The 22964-nt window shown below is 43.8% G+C and overlaps 1 protein-coding gene across 6 annotated transcripts in view; it reads right to left on the bottom strand.

The window, feature by feature from the left end:
- TSPOAP1 (TSPO associated protein 1) overlaps positions 1–22964 on the bottom strand; it is a 249670-nt gene that overhangs the window by 154916 nt on the left and 71790 nt on the right. For all 6 annotated transcript variants that reach the window (XM_073565801.1, XM_073565798.1, XM_073565797.1 and 3 more), the window contains exons 3-5: positions 9362–9466; positions 6160–6288; positions 5830–6006 (exon numbers count right to left, since the gene is read on the bottom strand). In XM_073565801.1, the coding sequence (XP_073421902.1) occupies positions 5830–6006; positions 6160–6288; positions 9362–9466 (411 nt within the window). The remainder of the gene's footprint in view (positions 1–5829; positions 6007–6159; positions 6289–9361; positions 9467–22964) is intronic.

Here is a 22964-nt window from a genome sequence, read left to right as displayed (position 1 = left end):
TGGAACATATTTTTATTGCAAAATCTATTGATTAATATGTACTTTATTTGTGGGACAACCACTTTAAGATCGAACACATTTACTATTGTTAGATCAGAGAAGATAGGAAAAATGTAAGGCATACATCAACAATCCAAAACATTAGCCCACATATAATACATACAGAGGTGTGAAAATGAAAAATGTTTTGCCCCTTCCTGAATTCCTATTCTTTTGAATTTTTGTCACACTTAAAAGCGAAACTACCAGAAGGATTGAGCTCAGTAAACTACAGTCAGTGTCAGGTTGGCACCGTTATACTGGTTAAAACGATATGGATTTCATCAGCCAAGGTATAATTTTAATCAGAATAATGGCACCAATCTGACACTGTCTGTAGTTAGCTAAACAAAATCTTGATGACAGGTTCACTTTAACCAGATCACCAAACAAAGTTACATAATAGACAAAGATATCACAAGTAAACATAAAATGCAGTTTATAGATGAAGGTCTTTATTATTACGGAAAAAAGAAATCGAAACCTACAGAACCCCTCCAAAACATAAATTAAGTTTGTCACATCTTTGGGAAGCGGAGTCAAAATACCCTAGCCACACCCAGGTCTGATTACTGCCACAACTGTTCTCAATTAAAAAAATTACTTAAATAGGACCTGCCTGACAGAGTGAAGTAGACCAAAAGTTCCTCAAAAGCTAGACATCATGCCGTGATTTAAAGAAATTCTGGAACACATGAGAAACAAAGTAATTGAGATCTAACAGTCTGGAAAAGGTTATAAAGACATTTCTAAAGCTTTGGGACTCCAGCTAACCACAGTGAGAGCCATTATCCACAAATGGCGAAAACATGCAACAGTGGTGAACCTTCCCAAGGGTGGCCAGCCGACCAAAGTTATAGAAGGAACGCTGCAACAATTCATCCAAAAGGTCACAAAAGACCCCACAACAACATCCAAAGAACTGCAGGCCTCACTTGCCTTAGTTAAGGTCAGTGTTCATGATTCCACCTTAAGAAAGAGACAGAGCAAAATTGGCCTGCATGGCAGAGTTCTAAGGGTACCGTTACACTAAAAGATGCACCAGCGATCCCGACAACGATACAACCTTGTCAGGATCGCTGGTGCATCACTACAAGATCGCTGGTGAGCTGACAAACAGGCAGCTTCACCAGCGATCAGCACCAGTGAGGACGCTGGTATCTAAGGTAAATATCGGGTTACTAAGCGACGTGCGTCACTTAATTACCCGATGTGTACCTTAGAAACCTGCATGCTCGCGCCAGGAGCTGCAAGCACTCAGGTTTCTAAGGTACACATCGGGTAACTAAGTGAAGCGCACCGCTTAGTAACCCGATATTTACCTTAGATACCAAGTCCCAGCGCCTGCTTAGAGCACTGGGAGCCTCTCTGATCGTTGGCTCCCGCTGACCAGGGGAGAGCAACGATCAAAAAATGGCCCAGGATGATACTGAACAATCAGCGATACCCGGCAGGGGGCCCGGTCGCTGATGTGTCTCACACACAGCGATATCGCTGGTGAGGTTGCTGTGGCGTCACAAAATCAGCGATTTCGCTGTGTGTGACGGGGCCTTTAGACGAAAACCACTGTTGAGCAATAAGAACATAAAGACAAGTCTTGGTTTTTCCAGAAAACATCTTGATGATCTCAAACACTTTTGGGAGAATACTCTGCGGACCGATGAAACAAGAGTTGAACTTTTTGGAAGGTGAATGTCCCATGACATCTGGCATAGAAGTAATACAGCATTTCAGAAAAGGATCATCATAACAACAGTAAAATATGGTGGTGGTAGTGTTATGGTCTGGAGCTGTTTTGCTGCTTCAGGACCTGGAATATTTGCTGTGGTAAATGAAACTATGAATTCTGCTGTCTACCAAAAAATCCTGAAAGAGAATGTCTGGTGGCCATCTGTTTGTGACAAGCTGAAGCGCACTTGGGTTGTGCAGCAGGACAATTATTCAAAACACATCAGCAAGTCCACCTCTGAATGGCTTAAGAAAAACAAAATTAAGAGTTTGGTGTGGCCTAGTCAGAGTCCTGAGCTTAATACAATTGGTTGATAAGCTGTGGCATGACCTTAAAAAGGTGGTTCATGCTTGGAAACCCTCCAATGTGGCTGAATTACAACAATTCTGCAAAGATGAGTGGGCCAAAATTCCTCCAGAGCATTGTAAGAGACTCCTTGCCAGTTATTGCAAAGGCGCGATTGCAGTTGTTGCTGCTAACGGTGGCTCAACCACTTATTGGGTTTAGGGGGCAATCACTTTTTCACACGTTCACACGGGGCCTTGTAGGTTTGGATTTCTTTTTCTCTTAATAGCAAAGCCCTTTATTTAAAAAAAAAAAAAATCATTTTGTGATTACTTGTGTTATCTTGGTCTAATATTTACATTTACTATAGAAAACTCGCGCTAATAAATGTACCCAAGGTTTTTTTTTTCTTCCTTTTTTTCCCCTTTTCTCTCTTTTTCTTTAAAAAAACAATGAACCTTAGAAAACTAATCAGTTGTCACAATCAGGTGCAGAAACTAAACAAATAGGGATTTACCTTTGTATTGTGCCAAATTGCATGGAGAGGCTGTAATCCCAAAGAGAGTTGCTCAAAAGGAGAATGAATGATGGTCCTTTCAGTTTGCGGTGAATAGCCCAAAGTATTCTAGTGTTCCAAAGTGAAGATGAACAGGGACGCAGTAGTAAAGGACGCCGTTCCGGCCGGTAACGGGCGTCCAGCTAAATTATCCCAGCGGCTGCCTGTGTGAGAGGCAGACGCGGCGTGAGGAGACAAGCCTGCAAGGTGCAGAAGCACTGCAGGACCTTGCGTGATGTCACAGTCACGTGATGAGTCACGTGACAGGCTATGAAGCACTAAGGAGCGTACAGGGGGCCAAGTTGCTTTCAGCTTTCCTACGCGTTTTGGAATTCTCGGATTCCTTCCTCAGGGATTTATATTTAATATTTAAATTTGTTTGGTGATCTAAAACATTTAATTTTGACAAACATGCAAAAGAAAAGGAAATCAGGAAGGGGGAAAATACTTTTTCACACCACTGTAGGCAGGTTGCCATTAGTATAGATTTCATTACTTGGAACTTATTGATTTTAGCACCATAGAAAAAACTGCGATGCCCATGCAATTATTCCGATCATTCACATAATTTTAGAGATAGAAATTTTACCAAAACAATCTAAAAGCCTACAAGGGGCTGAAGAGTAGAGTATAATGTGTGCACAAATGATCTGAGGAATCATCAGAAAATGTTTTCCTAGGTGTTAGCAGCCTCTGCCCATCTTTGGGTGATACCTAAGCGTTTATGTCTACTGTCACAAAACAGCAGAGGTAAAAATCAAAATTGGAGCAGCATGTGAAAACCACATTCCCTGCTGCGCTTTGAGAGAAATGCCTAGCAACTGGCATCCCTAATTACATAAAGTCACCAGTACAAAACTCCGCAGCTATAAATAAATATAACGAAGGCTTTTGTAGCCTTCAAACATCTTCATCAAAAGGCTTCTGCACCGATTACATAAGATTATGACCGCAGAAAAGGCAAACAGACACCTGCGGATCTACAGATCTGCAACTCTGAAAAGCACTTTACAAAGTTAAAGGGCGAGAAAAATGACGCAGTCTATCAGCATAATCTTTACATGGAGACATGATTACCTATTACAGCTGAAGACTGCATTGCACTGTAAAAACACAAGGTTTTCACAGACACCTCATGTAATTACATTTTTGCTAGCTGTATATATAGTGAGCAAAGGTCAAGTGTCTTGAAAAAGTATTCATACCCTGTGAACTTTTCCAGATTTTTTCCACTTACCCACAATTAGCAATTTGTGATGTCTAAAAGGAAATTACCGTATTTTTCGGACTATAAGACGCATCGGACCATAAGACGCACCCCAAATTTTCAGAAGGAAAATAGGAGAAAAATGTGCCAAATGGAGGTCCGTCTTACAGTCCGAATTCAGCTTACCTGGGGGGGGGGAACAGCAGCGTTGGTGGAACGGGGTCACAGGAGATGTTCGGTGGTCTTGCAATATGACTCCCATCCCAGGCTGGTGCGGCAGCAGGTGCGGTGGCCTCCGGGAAAACCCATCACAGGCTGGTGCAGCAGGTTTCGCGGTGGTGCTCTGTGATGCAGGTGGCTCCGCCGGCATCTTGTGAAAGCCCTGAGGGCCCCGCACATCCATTGCTGCGATGCGGTGGCCTCAGGGAAAATGGCTGCCAGGGGCGGTGCATGCTCAGATTGAGATCTTGGTACAAGATTTCGTTACCTGGGAAGGAAGTGTGAGCATCGCCCGGCAGCGTCGGACTGGGACCGCAGTAGAATCGCCCGACTCCTGCTTCCGCCACAGTATTTGTAAGTATATTCCGACTATAAGACGCACCCCCATTTTCCCCCAAAATATAGTCAGAAAAATATGGTATACACCGTTTTCTAATTATTTTAAAAATAGAAATCTCAAAATTGTGACTTGTATTTGTATTCGGCCCCAGAATCAATCCTCTGTAGAACCACCTTTTGCTGCAATTACTGGTGAAATTCTTCTGGGGTCTGTCTCTACCACCTTTGCACATCTTGAGAATGAAATTTTTTTACCATTCCTCTTTTCAAAATAGCTCTAGCTCAGTGAGATGTAGCCTGATGAAGGGGCCTTCTGAGTCCTGAAAGCTTGCAAATATAATTTCTCTGGTTAGCCAATAAAGGTATCACTCCTTGAATACCTTTCTCATTTTTTTGGGACATAAGTATTTACATCAATGGAGAAAAGCAATATTCTAGTCTAGCCACAGATTCTCAATGGGACTAGGTCTGGACTGTTGACAAATCAGATAACCTTCTTCCACATGCTAGATGTGCTCCCTAAATGGCATGTGGAAGAAGGTTCTTTGCTCGGATGAGACCACTGTAGAACTTTTGGGGCTAAATGTAAAACATTATGAGTGGTAGAAAGCTAGCAGTGAACATCACCCTGAAAACACCATCCCCAACATCAAATATGGTGGTGGCAGCCTGATAAAGTAGAGATGCTTTTCTTCAGCAGAGACAGAGAACCTGGTTACAGTTGATGAGACGATGGATGTACAGGGCAATCCTGGGAGGAAAACCAGTTAGAGACTGCAAAATATTTGAGAGTGGTATGCAGGTTCACCTTCCATCAGGACAACAACCCTAAACATCCTGCCAGAGCTACAATGGAAAGGGTTTACATCAAAGCATATTGCTGTGTGTGAATCGCCCACTCACAGTTCAGACCAAAATCTCATTGAGTATCTCTGGCAAGACTTGAAAATTAATGTTCACAGACACCTCCATCCAATCTCACTGAGCAAGAGCGAGTGTGTAAAGAAGAATGGGCAAAAATTTCAGAGCTCTAGATGTACAAAGTTAGTAGAGACATGCCTCAAAGATTTTCAGCAGTAATTTCTGCAAAAGGTGGTCCTACAGAGTCAGGGAGACTGAAAACAAATCCATGTCACAATTTTTAGATTTATAATTTTCAAATAATTAGAAAACAGTATCATTTACTTTATACTGTTTTAGAATATCACATAAAGTCCCAATAAAATACATTTAAGGTTTTGGGTGTAACATGAAAAAAAAGTGGAAAGTTCACTGGGTATGAATACTTTTTCAAGGCATTGAAGTTTCCTTGTTCGTGTATTCATATATTGTATATATTGCAGTTTCCTAGTCATGGCTTGCTATACGTCATCCTTGGTGGAGAGGACAGCACACCATACAGAAGAATTTGTGATCACTACAGTAGCCGCCATGGAGGGTTTCCGTGCCACTTACCTTCCCACCTGACAGTTTGGCTTGCAGCTCTTGGCATTCTTGCTTTAAAGTTTCAATCTGTTTGTCTTTTGCTAATAAAGCACTCGCCTGGTCACTCATATCCTTTGCTCGCTGGCGTGCGAACGCCTTCTTACACAGCTCCAAACTGGCCCCCCTAAGGTGTATCGGAGTATTGACCTAAGAGTTAAGATAAGGGGATGAAAGCTAAGGCTTGAATTATTCATCTATTGTTGGGGAAAAGCTGACATATTAGTAAGCCAGAGAGAGGATTTTATGAAAAATGACCTGACACGTTTGCACGACCGACTTTCCCCAGAGGGTAGTACGCACCATTTTCAGATTTGCCTCTTGAAGCTTCTGAGCTCTTTCTTCCAAGCGCTTGGCTATAACTGCAAGTTCTGCGTTTTTCCTCTTTAGCCTTTTCACCTTCTCCTCAGTCTCGGGAATGCTGCTTTTCCTCTGAGAAAGGTAAATTGAATATCTTAGTTTTAAATGGAATCTGTCACCAGGTTTTTGCCACCTAATCTGATTAGCAGCATTGTGTAGAGACAGAGACCTGGATTCCAGGGATGTGCTACTTATTGGGCTGCTTGTTACAGTTTTGACAGAATCACAGTTTTATCAGCAGATCATAACTAGAGGGCCGGTAAACTTGCTGTCATGTAGTCCTCCATATTCATGAGCTCGGCCTAACCCCGCTCCCACCAACGATTGGCATCTTTCTGCCTATGCAAAGTGTATATAGAAAGCTGCCCATCAGTGGCGTTATACAGAGGTCCGCATTCAGAGAACTGCTAGATCTAAGGATCAGTGATCTTAACAAAACTGCAGCATGCAGCCCAGTAAGTGATATATTGCTGTAATCAGGGTATCCGCCCCTACATCATGTTGCTCACAGATGGAATAGCAAATACTTGGTGACAGGTTACTTTTAAGAAAAATGTAAATATAAGTGTGTAACCACAGCAATGTTATACACACTATGGCACAAGAGATAATGGCTAACCACGGGCCAAAGCAACATTTTCTAGTAAGACAGACTTCTGGTTGATGTTAAACACTATTCTTATCTCAAACACATTTATGAACTATGCACAAAATAGAATAGATATTAAACTCTATAGTAATAAACCACATTTAGCGCCCACATGTTTGGCATTTCTGTAGTGATGAAAGCCCACCTAATTTACAGGTGCGTGTCTCCTGAAGCATCAGCTGGGTATAATGTATTGGTCACTACAGTGTACTGGTCACTACAACAGCAGTTTGCAATTTTCACTCAACATCCAGTGCTTGTTGTTTCTGAAAAACGCCCATGGTGTCAAAATCATCACTACATCTGTAGATAAATTCCTAAAGGGTTATAATTTCCAAAATATGGTCACTTGAGGGAGAATTCTGCTTTTCCAGCACTTAGGGGCTCTTTATATGGAATCAACAAACTATTTTAGGAAAATCTGCACTCCAGGAAGCAAATAGCGCTCCATCCCTCCCGAGTCTCTCTGTATGGCAAAGTAGTACTGTACAGCCACATATGGGGTATCAATACATTCAGCAGAAATTGTGGGACAGATTCTGGTGCCATTTTTACCCATTTCCCAGTGTGAAAATGTAAAACTTGGGGCTAGCACACAATCTTGGTGGTAAAAATGTAAATTATTTTTTCTTCACTGCCCAATGGTATAAAAGTCTGTGACACACTTGTAGTGTCAAGTAATCACTGCATCCCTAGCTGAATTCATTGATAAGTTTAATTGGTAAAATGGGGTCACTTATGGGGGGGGGGGGTTCTGCTGTTCTGGCACCTGAGGAGCTCTGCCAATGTAACACGGCACCCTCAAACAAGTGTAGCAAATTCTGCACTGTAACATGGCGGCACTTCCCTTCTGAGCTTTGTACTGAGATCTCCATCAGCGCATGCGCCGTCCCCGGCCGCCATATTGCCGGAGCCAGTCAATACAGAGGGAACCGATTGAGAGCCCCGGGGCTCTGGCCTGTCGCAAAATGTCGTCAGAGCCCCGGGATGGGAACCGGAGACACCGCTGGGCACGTGGAGACACCCACAGCGCCGACGGACACCCGGAGACGCCCGGACACCCCTGCGGCCTACACCCGGTAAGTGTCGTCAGAGCCTCGGGCTGCTGCACAGACCCCTCTGGCAGCAGCACAAGCCCCCCTGATAGCAGCACGAGCCCCCATGGTAGCAGCACGAGCCCCCATGGTAGCAGCACGAGCCCCCATGGTAGCAGCACGAGCCCCCCTGGTAGCAGCACGAGCACCCCTGGTAGCAGCACGAGCACCCCTGGTAGCAGCACGAGCACCCCTGGTAGCAGCACGAGCACCCCTGGTAGCAGCACGAGCACCCCTGGTAGCAGCACGAGCACCCCTGGTAGCAGCACGAGCACCCCTGGTAGCAGCGCGAGCCCCCCCCCCCCGGTAGCAGCATGAGCCCCCCTGGTAGCAGCATGAGCCCCCCTGGTAGCAGCATGAGCCCCCCTGGTAGCATCACGAGCCCCCCTGGCAGCGCGCTGCACATCGGAGCACCCTCTCATCCCTTCCTGCGGCCTGCAGTATCACCCCACTCCTGCCTGCTCCAGCAGCGACCCTGGGACCCCGCTTCACCGCAGCCACCACCCCCGGTAAGCAATAAGACATGTGGATTATAAGAGGCACCACCATTTTATTAAAAAAAGTTTCCCATTTTTCTCCTCAAAATTTGTGGTGCGTCTTATAATGCGAAAAATACGGTATATATGTTTCCAAAATTGCGCTGATGTAAAGTAGACATGTGGGAAATGTTATTTATTATGGTAACTATTTTGTGCGATATGACTCTCGGATTTAAGTGCATACAAATTAAAAAGTTTGAAAATTGTGAAATTTTCAAAAATTTTCACCAAATTTCTTCTCCACTTCTCTCATTAGAACACAGAGAAACAGAAGAGTCTGGTCTGCATCACCCACTCGCAGGAGGATCATGACAGTGTGCGCAACACATCGCCCGATTTGGCAGTCTATGGACACATAGTGACTGTAGACTGTTCCTCTTTGACAGAAATTCCTAAAGTATCTCACACTATGGAACACATTTCTTCCACTCTAAAATAAGTAAGGAAAACCTGCTGCAGTCTACAGGGGAACAGTGAAGATTGTAAAACAACACTGCAATCTGTGAACCACGGCTGCACAGAAACAGTCTCAAAGCATAATTGGCAAGCAAAAGTCTCAGAACTGAAATCTGTGGCTGGATAGTTGTTTACCTACAGCTCTCATGCTAAAAAAAAAAGAAAAAAATGACAGTGCCAATAAACAACAAAACAAGAGGCTGACACTTCGATAGTGTTTAACAATGCTGAAGAATAAAGGCTATTCATCATTAAATAAGGTCCTTGACAGGTCCATGACTATTTATGGAGATTCAGAATTCATATTAGGCCCCGTACAGGATATACATGTTCTCTAAACAGCCAATAATGGAAATGAAAAGTCAATATTTACAAAAAAAAAAAAAAAAAAAATCCCCAAATCTCACCAATATGATATTTTCTTCTTTCAAATCTTTACAGCGCTGCTCCAACTCTTGTAGTGCGCTCAGCAAGTCTGGAGCTATTCCTGAAGGAGAAGGGTCACTGATATTCTGCACAACAAATCAGAATATTAATATTGCATCATAATCCTATCACATGATTCAACCAGTGATGAAATAAATGTATGGATTGTTTTTTAATTCTCCACTTTGAAACATTACATGTGTAATTTATAAAATGTCTGCTCACAAAAAGGGACGATGTTGTTGTATTTGTGCAACTGCCGCAGCTTTCGCGGAGTTGCCTTGGTTTAAAGACTGATGCAACAATACAGTTTCACATGCACGTACCACAGTTCATGTATCTGATGATATATTGAGAATGTATTGTAGTGATCTGAGTGGTGATACTATGTAACAAATTACAGATGTTTTCTCTGCGGAAAATCCTCACATATTATCTCAGTCGTCTGTACATCTGAACGATCGTGCTGATAAAAAAAAAAAAAAAAAATCCAGAATATTTAATCAAGACTTTAAATAAATGAAAAAATAATTGATGCAAGAAATAAGCGGAGCTGTGTGTAGGGATAAAAAAAAAAACCCACACAACATATGTAAATAAAATGGTTATTCCTTCACTTGCACCCATAAAGGATTTGCACAAAAAATGAGCATTCGATGCACGAGAGGCCCAGGTTTACAGAATTTCTCAAGCTGGCTGTATTGGTACTTTACCATTCCAAACTACAGGTTGTTTCTTCTTGGAAGGTCTTAATATCGATAACCGGTAGTTAGAATTTCATACACATTTTATTAAAAAAAAAAACGTTCTTTCCCACTGTTTCACAAACGCATACATTTACAAACATGACGGCATCAGGTTTAATTGAAGGCGTTTGAGGAAACAGTGGTAGGACAGTTTGGAAAAACTTAAGTTACTTGTACCAGAATTGCTTCTGACTTTCTATCTAGATTTTTGAACAGAAGAAGATCTGCCAGAAAACACAGCAGCAAATACCGTTAGTTTCTGTGCAGCATATCAATTCATGTTGCAGTTTGGTTGCATATTTTCTCCATTAAGTTAAGCAGTATGGGCAAAATCTGCAAGCATGGATAATTTTAAAATAAAAACACACACAGAAAAAAAAAAAAAATCCACTACACGCTTTGTACTTGAAAGCCCCGTGTACATAGATCAGCGGGCAACTAGGGAAACGTTGCCATGAGATTGCCAATGGAGAGGAACATGAAGTAAGAATTGTGGCATAGCAAATGGCACCGCTCATCATGAATTTGACAAGCAGCGGTGGTAAGGAAGCCCGTTCTGCCCACCTTTGTTGGAGCTGGGCAAAAATGGTGTGATAAACCCAAAAGTTGCAAATTTACGCCAGAGTCTTGAAGTATGAGCTTTAAAGGGAATCTGTCACCTCAATTTGGCGGGCTATTTAAATGCCTTTTGTCTGGTCCGATGGGCGGTGCGCCGGTGAACTATGCCCCAAAGTATTTAGCTGTGTTCCGGGACATAGTTCACCGGCGCATGCGCAGTAATGCTTTTCAGCTTTGCCCGCAGTTGGGCAAAGCATACTGCACGTGCGCGAGGCAAGATTGCATTGGGCACGCGCCGACTATGGAGGACAACTCCTCAAATTCCCGAAAATATTGCAGACGGCAGATAAGGATGGGGTGGAGGAAAGGAGACGAAACACCGCCCATTAACCGGACACAAGGCATTTAAATAGCCTGCCAAATTGAGGTGACAGATTCCCTTTAATGAATCAGGCCCATACTGCTCTTGTTTATTGGACAAAGTCAGCTCTTCCACGTGAGTAGCAACAAAATACAAATAATCTACCCTAAATTTCTCTGAGTTTACGAGTTAAAGTACCCTAAGTTTGAGACATGGAGAAGATATAACAGCAGAGTTTGTCGTGTCATCAGCATAAAGATAAAACTAGAAACCAATCATACTGGGATTATATAAAGGTAAAACAAGAGGAGACGAAAACTGAACTTTAAAGAACCATCACAGAGTAATGACTGGAAGCACAGGTGCCATAGATCATTGTATTAGACTGCCAAGAGTTAAGTAGTTCACAAACAGAGAATATGAAGAGGATTTAGTTGTGGGTTTTGAGGCGGTATCCTGATTATATCTAACATGGGGGTGTAGCCAGCCAACAGTGGGGTGAAAATAGCCTTTTTGAGAATTGAGGTGCAATAGCTGAAAAATCCAAAACAAGGAATAAGATTAAAAAAGAAGAGGTTGAGAGGAGTCTTATTTGGTTAGAATATATTCACACGCTGCAGATTTTGTTGAGATGAATGGAGCAGTTGTAGAAATTTCGACTGCATATGAATCCACTCTTACCAGGGAAAATACAGAGAAGCAGGATGGAACATGGATAGATTGCTGAACCATCAATTTATACTCTGGGAAAATCCAACAGCCTTTTGGCCTCTTCTCTCTCCTTTTCAGATTTCCAATAGAATTAAAATTATATTTGTGTAAACCATTATTATGAAAGACATAGTGATATAGAAAGGCCTAAAGAGAGGACACTGCAGATTTAAGCGGCTCTATGAACAGGTCTCATGAAGACAAACAACCTGCGAGTACTTGGCTCTTAGTGCTTTGGTCTTTTTTAATGAAAGTCTTTTTTCCAACAGAACATTGTAAAGGCTGACTAATACAATATACAGCTAAACATACAAAACAAAGGATTCCTAATTGTAACGAGTAACTAGTAACGACCCTTGTGCCAACCATACACAATGTGCCAGCACGAGCAGATATTTCTTGGCACCAGCCTGCTAGTTCATTAATAAAGCATGTTCTAATGTAAAACTCAGACAAACGCGCTCTTGTTGAAATTCCAACCGCAGATTCACTTTGTGGCCAGGCTCTCACAAATTACTTTTCTAAAACTATTAATACAGCAAAATAAAATATGTCCTTTATGTATAAAACACACAAGATTTAACCAAACCAATTAAAGAAACCGTCATATACCGTAATAACCTGATTTATTCACTTGTCCTGACCACAAATAAAAGGATTTGTAGTTTCCTTACTAAGGCTCTGTTCATATTTTTTTTTTTTTATCCCTACTGATCTGTAAAAGGCAGAACAATGTACTGTCCCCAGCTATTCAATGAAGTACAAATTAACGGGAGTCTGTCACCCCAAAACGTGATTTAAACCACTAAGTCCTACGGATATTAATTAGTACAGAGACATGATTTTATTTTCCATATAAGTGAGGGTACCTTAGTGCATCATTGGCTTGGCCAAGGGCTCAATGCACCATTCCACCGCTCGATCAACGTGCCACACAACCCTCCTCATCTTGACTGACTGTGCTCATTTGCCCTGAGCAAGTGCTGTCTCAATTGAATACCCAATCCCGCACTTTCACACTGCCACTGCAGGAGCCAAACAGGCACATGTGCACACAATATAAAAGCAGGAGCGCCCTCATCCCTCTTTCCTGCTTGTAGCGTCCGCTCACGGAACACAGGAGCGCACAGTAGTGAGTGAGGAATGAGAGTGCACCTGCACTGATACGGTGTGTTCAGCTCCTGCAGTGCAAGCGTGGATGTGCAGTGCCAGAGATTCAATTCGCTCTACGTGCCCACGATCAGCGCACTGCGCAAATGCAGCGTTGTACAGGACAAGCACAGAGGATGGGATGTATAGAAAGCCCATGCCCACTGGGCGTCTAATTGACACGGCGTAAACTCACCCGCGGTGGGGATTTCTGTTGCGGAGAATGATATGCATTGGATAGAATAGATATTTATTGGATGCGGTAAAGCTGCAAGGTTCAGTAAACAAATGCGGAATTACCTGCATGAAAATACGATGCATCCAAAGTGCTGCTACCTCCTGATCATGGGAACGTAGCTTCCTGAGGCCTTCAGAAAGAAGTTGATAGAAGCAGATAAAGCTGGGAAAGGATTTTAAAAAATACTGAAGAATTGGATATCTACTTCACAGTCTAGAAGATCATCGAAAAGTGGAGACATTTGCCCAAGTCAGGCTGTTCCACTAATTTTAGATGCAGAAAAGAACAAAAAATATCTGGAAAGAAGTGTCCAAGACTCCAAATTTTAAGTCACTGGACCTACCAGTAGCCATTATCAATATTAATGACAAATTGCAAGGGTGTAGCATCAGAGAAAGGCTGAATACATTATAGTATATCAACATGTCTATATGAAAAAACATCAGGGCCACACTAAAAAGTTTGTCCATGAACATCTAGAAAACGCCAGGACTTTTCTAACAATGTAGTCTGTACAGACAAGAACTAGCACCAGAAGACATGTCTGGCAAAAACAGAAAACAGCATTTCACCAGAACATAATACTAATTTTAGAGTAAGATCATGGACTATGTGTGGCTTTACCTGCATGGTAAAATGGTTAAATCAATACCTGGGTCTAAGCATGAAGTACTTGTGAAAATACATAACTCATTTAACAAAGATATATTTTTTTTTTTTTAAATTTGTTTATTAAACCATAAGCAGTTATACAATACACACATTTAGTATATGATGTTCAGCTTGATACAAAACATACATATGCACAGATAACACGAAAATGTGAAGCATAATGTGTGCATCAGTTGCATATAAATAAAGCAAAACATAATACCAATTGAATCACAATAGCGTTGTGTTATTATACCAATAATGAAACCTGCCTAGCTTCTAAACCCTACCTACGTCTACGAAAACAAACTATTCCGCAGCCTACTTCCACATAATGAGCTGTTTACTGTGCGACATCTCTGCTCTGCAAAGTAAGGTGAGAGGAGTTCCACCTCTCCCAAATCTTTTCAAATTTACCCGGGCACCCTCTATTTTGGTACAGTGTACGCTCATATGGGATAATCGAATTTACCAAAGTGATCCAGGACCCAAGAGAAGGAGGTGAACCCCCCATCCACCGTAGTACTAGTACCTTCCGTGCCATAAACAGTGTCTCCCGTAGAAAAATCCCAACATAATGACCCCATGCCTCCTCATCCCACACTCCAAACAGACAGATCAGTGGCTCAAGGGGAACAGGGGTTTGTACCAAAGATGTTATTAATGACGTCACCTCCCTCCAGTATTTCGCGACAACAGGACAGCACCAGATCATATGGATAAAGTCTGCATCTATTGAGTGACATCTCAAACATTCCGATGACAGGTATCGGCCCATCTTAAAGAGTCGAATTGGAGTCAAATATGATTGATTAATAATATACAATTGTATCATCCTGTTACTGGCAGACGGAGACACCCAGATTGGCGACTCCAGGATTTCTTCCCATTCCTCACCCTGTGTATCAGGGATGAGCCTCTCCCATTTCTTTTTAACGGAATCTAAGGCACATTCTGTCCCCACTGACAACATATATGTATATAGAGAGGAGATGAGACCTTGAGGGCCCTGTGATTTGAGGATCCCTATCAAAGGTAGAGACGAAATGACACTATCTATACATCTCATGTGCGACTGAAAAGCTGACCTCAGTTATAAATAACGGAAAAACTGGGATCTCTGAACATTACGATTAACTTGTAATTGCTCAAAGGACACCAAAGTTCCATGATCGTATAAATCACCTATCATAGGGACACTATAATGAGCCCAGAACTCGGCGGATGGATGTTCAAGTAGCACCGGGAGGTAGTCATTATTCCACAGGGGCATTTCAGCTATAATATCCCCAAATCTAACCACCCCCTTAATCTGTCTCCATATCAATTGAGCCAGACGGAGCAGAGGTAGCAGTCTCGAGACATTTATTTTCCTCATTTCCAAAAAACCAGCGGGCAACTAATCCGTGCAGCATGAAGTAGATGACTCTCAGAATTCGGGAGGTGGCCTCCAGGCATCCATGTACTTATATAGCCTTGGCCTGTCCAGCCAAATAATATAAAAAGAAATCTGGTAACGCCGCCCCTCCTCCCCTCTTGGGCCTCTGCAGAGTGGTTAGTTTGAGTTTAGGCCTGGCTTCCCCCCAAATAAAGGATGTGGTTTGGGAATTCAGATTAGCAAAAAAGGATTTGGGCACCACTACCGCACTATGTTGAAGAAAGTAACCAAGCTTGGGAAGTAATATTTTAATTAAATTAATACGTCCGGCTACAGACAGTGGAAGTTTACCCCAGATCGCAAATTTACCCTTGACCGTCTCAAGCAATGGTTGTATATTGAGTTGCAGATCAAATTTACTACCCTGAGAAATATGAATACCCAGATATTTAAAACTGGATACAATGGGCAGTAAGGAGAGAGTCTCAAGTCGTGGCATTGGAGCGTGGGAAAGAGGCATCAAAGCCGATTTCTCCCAATTTATATATAGGCCAGAATATTTGCTGAATTTATTTATAGTGGTGATGACTCCTGTCAAAGTCTCCTCCGCTCTGTCCATAAATATCACCATATCGTCAGCATACAGGCCTTTGGTGTCCGTCCGACCTGCTATTTCTATACCAGCAACGTTAGGGGAAGGTCTTATACGAATTGCCAGTGCCTCAATAGCAAGAGCAAAAAGGGCCGGGGAAAGGGGACACCCCTGACGAGTTCCCCTATGCAGTGAAAATGATTCAGATATGGAATTATTTACGATGACCCGGGCCTTGGGCTTCATGTATAAAACACTAACCCATTTTTGAAATCTATCACCAAATCCATACCTCTGCAAACAGCAAACATGCGTGGAGAAAAGGCCATTCAAGAGAGTCAAAGGCCTTGGCCGCATCCAGCGACGCCAATGCCCATTCATTATCCGGTACCAAAGAACTATATTGGACCACTGACTGGACTCGTCTGATATTAATGGAGGTGCTCTTGCCAGGCATAAAACCAGTTTGGTCAGAGTGTACAAGATCTAATATGACTGAATTCACTCTTTTGGCCAGAATTTATGTAAAAATTTTATAATCCACATTTACTAGTGATATAGGCCTATAAGATCCACAATCTAAAGGGTCCTTCCCCTCCTTTTTAAGAACTATTATATTGGCCTCATAAAAGGACTCTGGCATGCATCCTCCCTCCCAGATCCCATGAAACACTGTCAACAAAAGAGGTGCCAGCATATCCTGGTATTTCCTATATAATTCCACAGGAATCCATCCGGCCCAGGGGCCTTCCCAGAGGCCATGTCTTTTATGGCATCCTCTACCTCCTCCAAAGTAAACTCAGCATCCATAAAAGCCTGTTGGGAAGGACTTAGCACAGGAAATTCCATATCTTTCAAATAATTTAGACACTCCGAGCCATCCACATCGGTCTTAGAATTGTATAGTGAACCATAATAATCAGAAAAGCATTTCAGTATCCCTTCAGTTGAGGAAACCAAAGCACCACCCGAGTCACGAATCTGTAGAATTGTGTCAGTCGCATTATGCTGTCATATCATGTTAGCCAAAAATTTGCTTGCCTGATTCCCCATCTCAAAATAAGACTGTCGGGCAAAAAATAATTTACGTTTCGTCTTGGTGTCCGTATATTGAGCATATAACCTTTGAGCAGTCAGCCACTCCACCCTATTACTGTTAGTTTGATCAGATATATAAGCTGCCTCTGAATCTTTCAGACGTCGCTCAATCTCGCCATCCTACTCCGATGTCACCCGTTTAATACAAGAGATCGTAGAGGATAAACACCCCCGTAAATAGGCTTTAAGAGCATCCCAAAATACATTAATATTTCGGGGTTCAGGGTGGGACGAGACGAAGCAACGTAACTGATCTATAGTTCTATCAGGGGATGTTATCAATTTCAGCCAAAAAGGATTCAGTTTCCATGTTATCCTATTAGTCGATGGCCCGTATTTAAGCTTCAGAATAACTGGGCTATGATCCAAAATCCCCTTACCTGCATGCTTAATATCATCCACCCACGCCGCTAGACTGCTGGACCCAAAAATGTAGTCTATTCGAGATAGAGAGCGTTTATTGGAGGAATGGCAAGTGCACTCCCTTGTCTCTGGATGGCGCACTCTCCAAAGATCCAGCCACCCACTACACGCCATGAATTGTGACAGTTGGGATGTGCCCGGGGGGGGACCCCACCCTGTACGCCATCATCTAATCTCAATCTATCAAGATGGCTGTTCATGACCAAATTAAAATCTCCCATACAAATGACATGTGCATCTGGGTAATTCAAAGCAAATCTTAATGCCTTCTGAATAATTGATATATTGGCCGGAGGGAGATTATAAATACAAAGAAGAACATATTTCTGAGAGTTAATCAGCGCATGCACAAACACAAATCGTCCCCTCAGGGTCTTTCCGGGCCTCCCTGGCCTCCCACCGAACATCTTTATGAATTAACAGTGAAACTCCCCTTGAATAGCTGGTGTGAAAAGCATGTATAGACCATTGCACCCAGGGTTTTTGTACCCACCGAACCGTATCCCTGGTCAGGTGCGTCTCCACCATAGCCACAATATGAGGACGGTAATGTCTAATTTGTGAGAACACCTTAATTTTCTTTCGAGGGGTTTTTATGCCTCTTACGTTCCAAGTCATACAAATCAACTCAGAACCCATTCCCGTCTATTTGGATATGATGCATAATGGTGCCCGAACCAAGTGCAGAGATCCCACCCAGATAGCAAAATTGCCGTAGGCTGCGGCATTTACCTAAATAACTATAAAAGCTAAAACTTTTGAAAAAGAAAAAACAAAACAGGAACCTAGTAGCATAGGAGCACAGTCTCTCGCCCCCCATCAAAAAACAAACAAGGGGATACCATCACTGAGCACAGCGTCCGGTATTGTTGATATCTGGGAATTTGCCGAGAGAGCTCGAATTAGACCTTGATTGAAAGGATCCGGAGCAACAGCCGCCACATTAGGATTCCTTCACAGGGGACCCCCTATGGGACCACAGCCACTCAGTCGCCTCTGCCGGATCTGTGAAAAATACGGAGGAACCTTCATGAACAACCCGAAGTCGGGCCGGATATATCATCGAGTATTCAATGTTTCTGTCCCTGAGCCGTTTCTTGACCTCGATGAATTGCGCCCGCTGCTTCTGCAGTTCCATGGAAAAATCCGGAAAGATGGAAATGACAGCATTGTTAAACTAAATAGGACTTTTCAGTCGTGCAAGACGCAGAACGGTATCTCTGTCCTTACAATTGAGCAAGCGTGCCAGGAAAGGTCGAGGCGGGGCCCCCGGAGGCAGGGGTCTTGTAGGGACCCTGTGAGCTCTTTCAACAGCGAACATGGAGGAAAATTCATCTCCCAGGGAGGTCTTAAGCCAATCCTCCAGAAACTGCTCAGGATGCTGACCTTCCGAGCGTTCAAGCAGACCAACGATACGGATATTATTCCGGCGCATTCTGTTTTCTAAATCATCCGCCTTCTGCTTCCAAGCATTCATGGAGCCCACCGCCTTCACTAATTTAGCCTCCATAGGTGTAATAGTATCCTCCACCTTGGACACCCTCGTCTCCACCTCCGTAATGCGTCCCTTCATGGGCTGCATATCCTGACGAAGTCTCCCCACCTCCGTATAAACATCCTCGATTTTCTCCGTCAGGGATGTTCTGGTCAAGGAGATAGCCTGCATCAACTGCTCAGACGCTTGTTTAAGGGTCATTTTCTCCTGATCCGTCTCCTCCTCACACCCAGAAGGGCGATTTTTGCACTGTACTTGAGAGGAAGTGCTCCTGTTATGTCGTGCACTTTCAGCGGGGTCAGGTCTAACAAACTCCTTCAATTTTTCCACCGCTCCAGACCCTTTAAGTCAGCTCATGTTTATCTGCAGTGCGGCCTGATGAAACAGCTGAGAACGTATGACCCAGGTATCACCCACCACAGATGGGGGTCACAGCATGGCTGGCAACAGTTAATTGTGGGTCAGGCTACCGAGGGATGCCTCAAAGATTATAAGGATGGCAACCAGCCTCATAAGGTACAGATCCTTATGGCCAGGGGAGGGAGAGGGGGACCCCACAGGGACAACTGCAGTGGGGGAGGGTACACAGAGCCTCCTCTAGTAATGGCGCCAGCCGGCGCAGTGAGCGAATAATATGAGAGGGATATCACGCAGGGCCCTCTGTTTCAGGGCACTCACCACGCGCTTCCTCAGATTTTCAGCCGGTTTCTTCACTGATCGGCGGCGGTGCAGCAATGTGAGCTGACGCTGCAGCTCTCAGCGGCTGAGCAGCGCGCCCAAGATGACCACTGCCTCGTGGGGAACCAGCCGCCCGCTCCAGTCTCCCCCGCTCTCATAAACTGCCTCCCGACCTGCCGCGGGATATCCGGGGGGTCCCGACGTCTAAGGGGGTCCTGCCAGCTTTAGGTAAGCCACCATATGAAGGGGTCCAAGGTCCAGGATCCGACAGGATAATGAGGAGCTCTCCTTGCCAGCGTCCTCTCCCGCTCACGGCATAGCCACGCCCCCCAACAAAGATAAATTTGATGGGACCAGAAGGAGTAGTGTCTAGCAGTGTCACATCACCTCCAACTTTCATTACTTGTCTGGTGAGCTCAGACTTGGGCACGCCATCAGTGCCATTCTTCATACATGCAGGCCAAATGTTACCACTCAGCAAATGCATTTGATTTTCCCCATAACCATCAAGCCATGTACAGTTACAATATTGGTGGGATCCTGTGGTCTCAAAAACTCTAGGAATCAGATGTTTGTTTTTGCAGTACAATATAAAAGTACTGACGCTAAACTGGTAATACTGTAGAGCAGTTCAGGAGTATCAGATTTGGTGGATTATCTGATGCTGAAATAAACCAGCTTACAGTGGCTGCAAGAATATTTGGAGCAATTTTTTTAGGAAACAGGTTATATGAAACACCAAGGCAAAACAGGAACAGATTTGAGAAACTCGCTTGTGCATACTAGCATGTTTCTGCTTAATGTTCCTCATGATAAAAATCAGTTCACCAAGACATCCTAGATAATCCAGATTTACGCTGTAGGAAAGCATGGGAGCAGTGTCAGCATGACTATGACTCATCCTGCTCTTTCTGCTGCTAATCTTGCAGATTTGCAATTTCTGGCTTTTACCTTTTCTTTGCTGCTCACTTTAAGCAATATCTTACATTATATACTGACAAAATGAACAAAAATAGCACAAAGTACAGGCAACTAGGAAACAAAAGAGCTCTTTGGTTAGCAAGTCAGCTGTGTTTTTAAGATCTAAGTCCAGAAATATTTGGACAGTGACCGACTCTTCGTGATTTGGTCTCTGAAGGCCACTAATTTTTCTTCAAACTGTAACAACTGAGATGCAATTGAAGTGGAGACTTTCAGGTTTAATTGAAGGGGTTGAACAAAGATCTCCTGTGAAACGTTTAGGAATTGCAACCAGTCTTCTACAAAGCCTCCATATTTCAAAATTAAATGGACAAATTAACTTTATCATAACTAAAATGTTCATTTTTAATACTTTGTAGGCAATGATTTCCTGAAGTCTGGAAACTATGAAAGTCAGGTGACCGGTTCCCTTTAAGACAAAACCTTAACCACTTTATGACCTTAGATGTATCCATATGTCCAGGTCGCCTGACACCTAACGTCCTTGGAAGCATGGATGCATCATATCTTTAATACGGCACCACGACCGCATTCGCTGTGATTGCATTAAAGTTCCAGCGGTATCTTACTTGACGCCAACGTCCTGGGGGGTGGCAACGACCTCCCGCAACTGCAATTGTTGTGGCAGGCTGTTCGATTCTGTCAACTGCAGCGTTTCAGGCAATCAGATTTCTGAAATACGGATATCCAGCCTAGGATCGGTGCTGTAAGAGCACACACCGATCACAGGCTGGTGCCTGGTAACGCCGACGTCACCAGAGTCAGCTCTGATTGGTGCGATTGATGATGACATCGATCACACCAATCAGAGAACACAGAAGCAATGTGACCTGCAAGTGACCGCCCTGTACTTCCTCATCCTAGCTTTGGATATGTACAGGACAATCACTCTGTCCATTTGGGCACCGTGCTGGGCCTTGTGGTGCTACTGAAGCCTGTGTCATCACTGCTCTTAGAATCAGAGCTGGAAGGGACCTCCTGGGCCATCTGGTCCAACCCCCTGCTCAAAGCAGGATTCACTAAATCATCCCAGACAGATGTCTGTCCAGCCTCTGTTTGAAGACTTCTATTGAAGGAGAACTCACCACCTCTCGTGGCAGCCTATTCCACTCATTGATCACCCTCACTGTCAAGAAGTTTTTTGTAGTATCTAATCTGTGTCTCCTCCCATTCAGTTTCATCCCATTGCTTCTAGTCTTTCCTTGTGCAAATGAGAATAAAGATGATCCTTCTACAATGTGACAGCCCTTGAGATATTTGTAGACAGCTATTAAGTCTCCTCTCAGTCTTCTTTTCTGCAAGCTAAACATTCCCAAATCCTGCAACCTTTCCTCATAAGACAGGGTTTGCAGACCGGTCACCATTCTGGTCACTCTTTTCTGAACTTACTCCAGTTTGTTGATGTCTTTTTTAAAATGTGGCGCCCAAAACTGGACACAGTATTCCAGATGAGGTCTGACCAAAGAGGAGTAGAGGGCAATAATGACTTCACGTGATCTAGACTGTATGCTTCTGTTAATACATCCTAGAATTGCATTTGCCTTTTTTGCTGCTGCATCACACTATTGACTTATATTCAGTCTGTGATATATGAGTATACCCAAGTCTTTTTTCACATGTGCTGTTGCTTAGCCCTATTCCTCCCATTTTTCCCTGTTAAAAACCATTCTGTTAGTTGCTGCCCACTGCTCCAGTTTATATCTTTTTGAATCCTCTCTCTCTTCTCTAGTATTTAGCTATCCCTCCAAGCTTTGTGTCATCAGCAAATTTAATCAGATTACCCTCAATTCCTTCATCTAAATCGTTGATAAAGATGTTGAACAATACAGGGCCCAGGACAGAGCCCTGTGGTACCCCACTTGAGACATTCTTCCAACTGGATGTGCAGCCATTTATGACCACTCTTTGGGTCCGATCACTAAGGCTAGTTTCACACTAGCGTTTATGAGCGCAGCGACGGCCTGCGCACGGCCGCCGCTAAGCCCCGCCCCCGCCGGTAGCTCCGTCCACCGGCGCATGACGCTGCATGCGCCCTGTGTCCCCTATCTTTATCACAGGGGGCGCAGGCCGTGCGCAGTATGCGTTTGGCAGCGCATGCGCCTTTTTGACGGTGTGCCGACGCAACCAAACTGCAGCAGGTTGCGTTTGGCGCAGGTCGGCGCACCGTCAAAAGGACGCATGCGCCGCCAAACGCATACTGCGCACGGCCTGCGCCCCCTGTGATAAAGATAGGGGACGCAGGGCGCATGCAGCGTCATGCGCCGGTGGGCGGAGCTACCGGCGGGGCGCGGCAGGGGGTGGGGCTTAGCGACGGCCGTGCGCAGGCCGTCGCTGCGCTCATAAACGCTAGTGTGAAACTAGCCTTAGCCAGTTATGAATCCACCTAACAGTTGCCTTGTCCATTCCATACTTAGCCATTTTTTCAATAAGGATTGTGTGAGAAACTTTGTCAAATGCTTTGCTGAAGTCAAGATACACTATATCTACAGCATTTCCATGATCCACCCAATCAGTGAATCTGTCAT

The sequence above is a fragment of the Dendrobates tinctorius genome, unplaced genomic scaffold (genome assembly GCF_039654945.1).
Source record: "Dendrobates tinctorius isolate UK_male_01 unplaced genomic scaffold, ASM3965494v1 ptg000016l, whole genome shotgun sequence".
In the NCBI taxonomy this organism is placed as follows: domain Eukaryota; kingdom Metazoa; phylum Chordata; class Amphibia; order Anura; family Dendrobatidae; genus Dendrobates; species Dendrobates tinctorius.
Note: the sequence above shows the minus strand (reverse complement) of the source record. Positions and strands in the feature narration are given on the sequence as shown.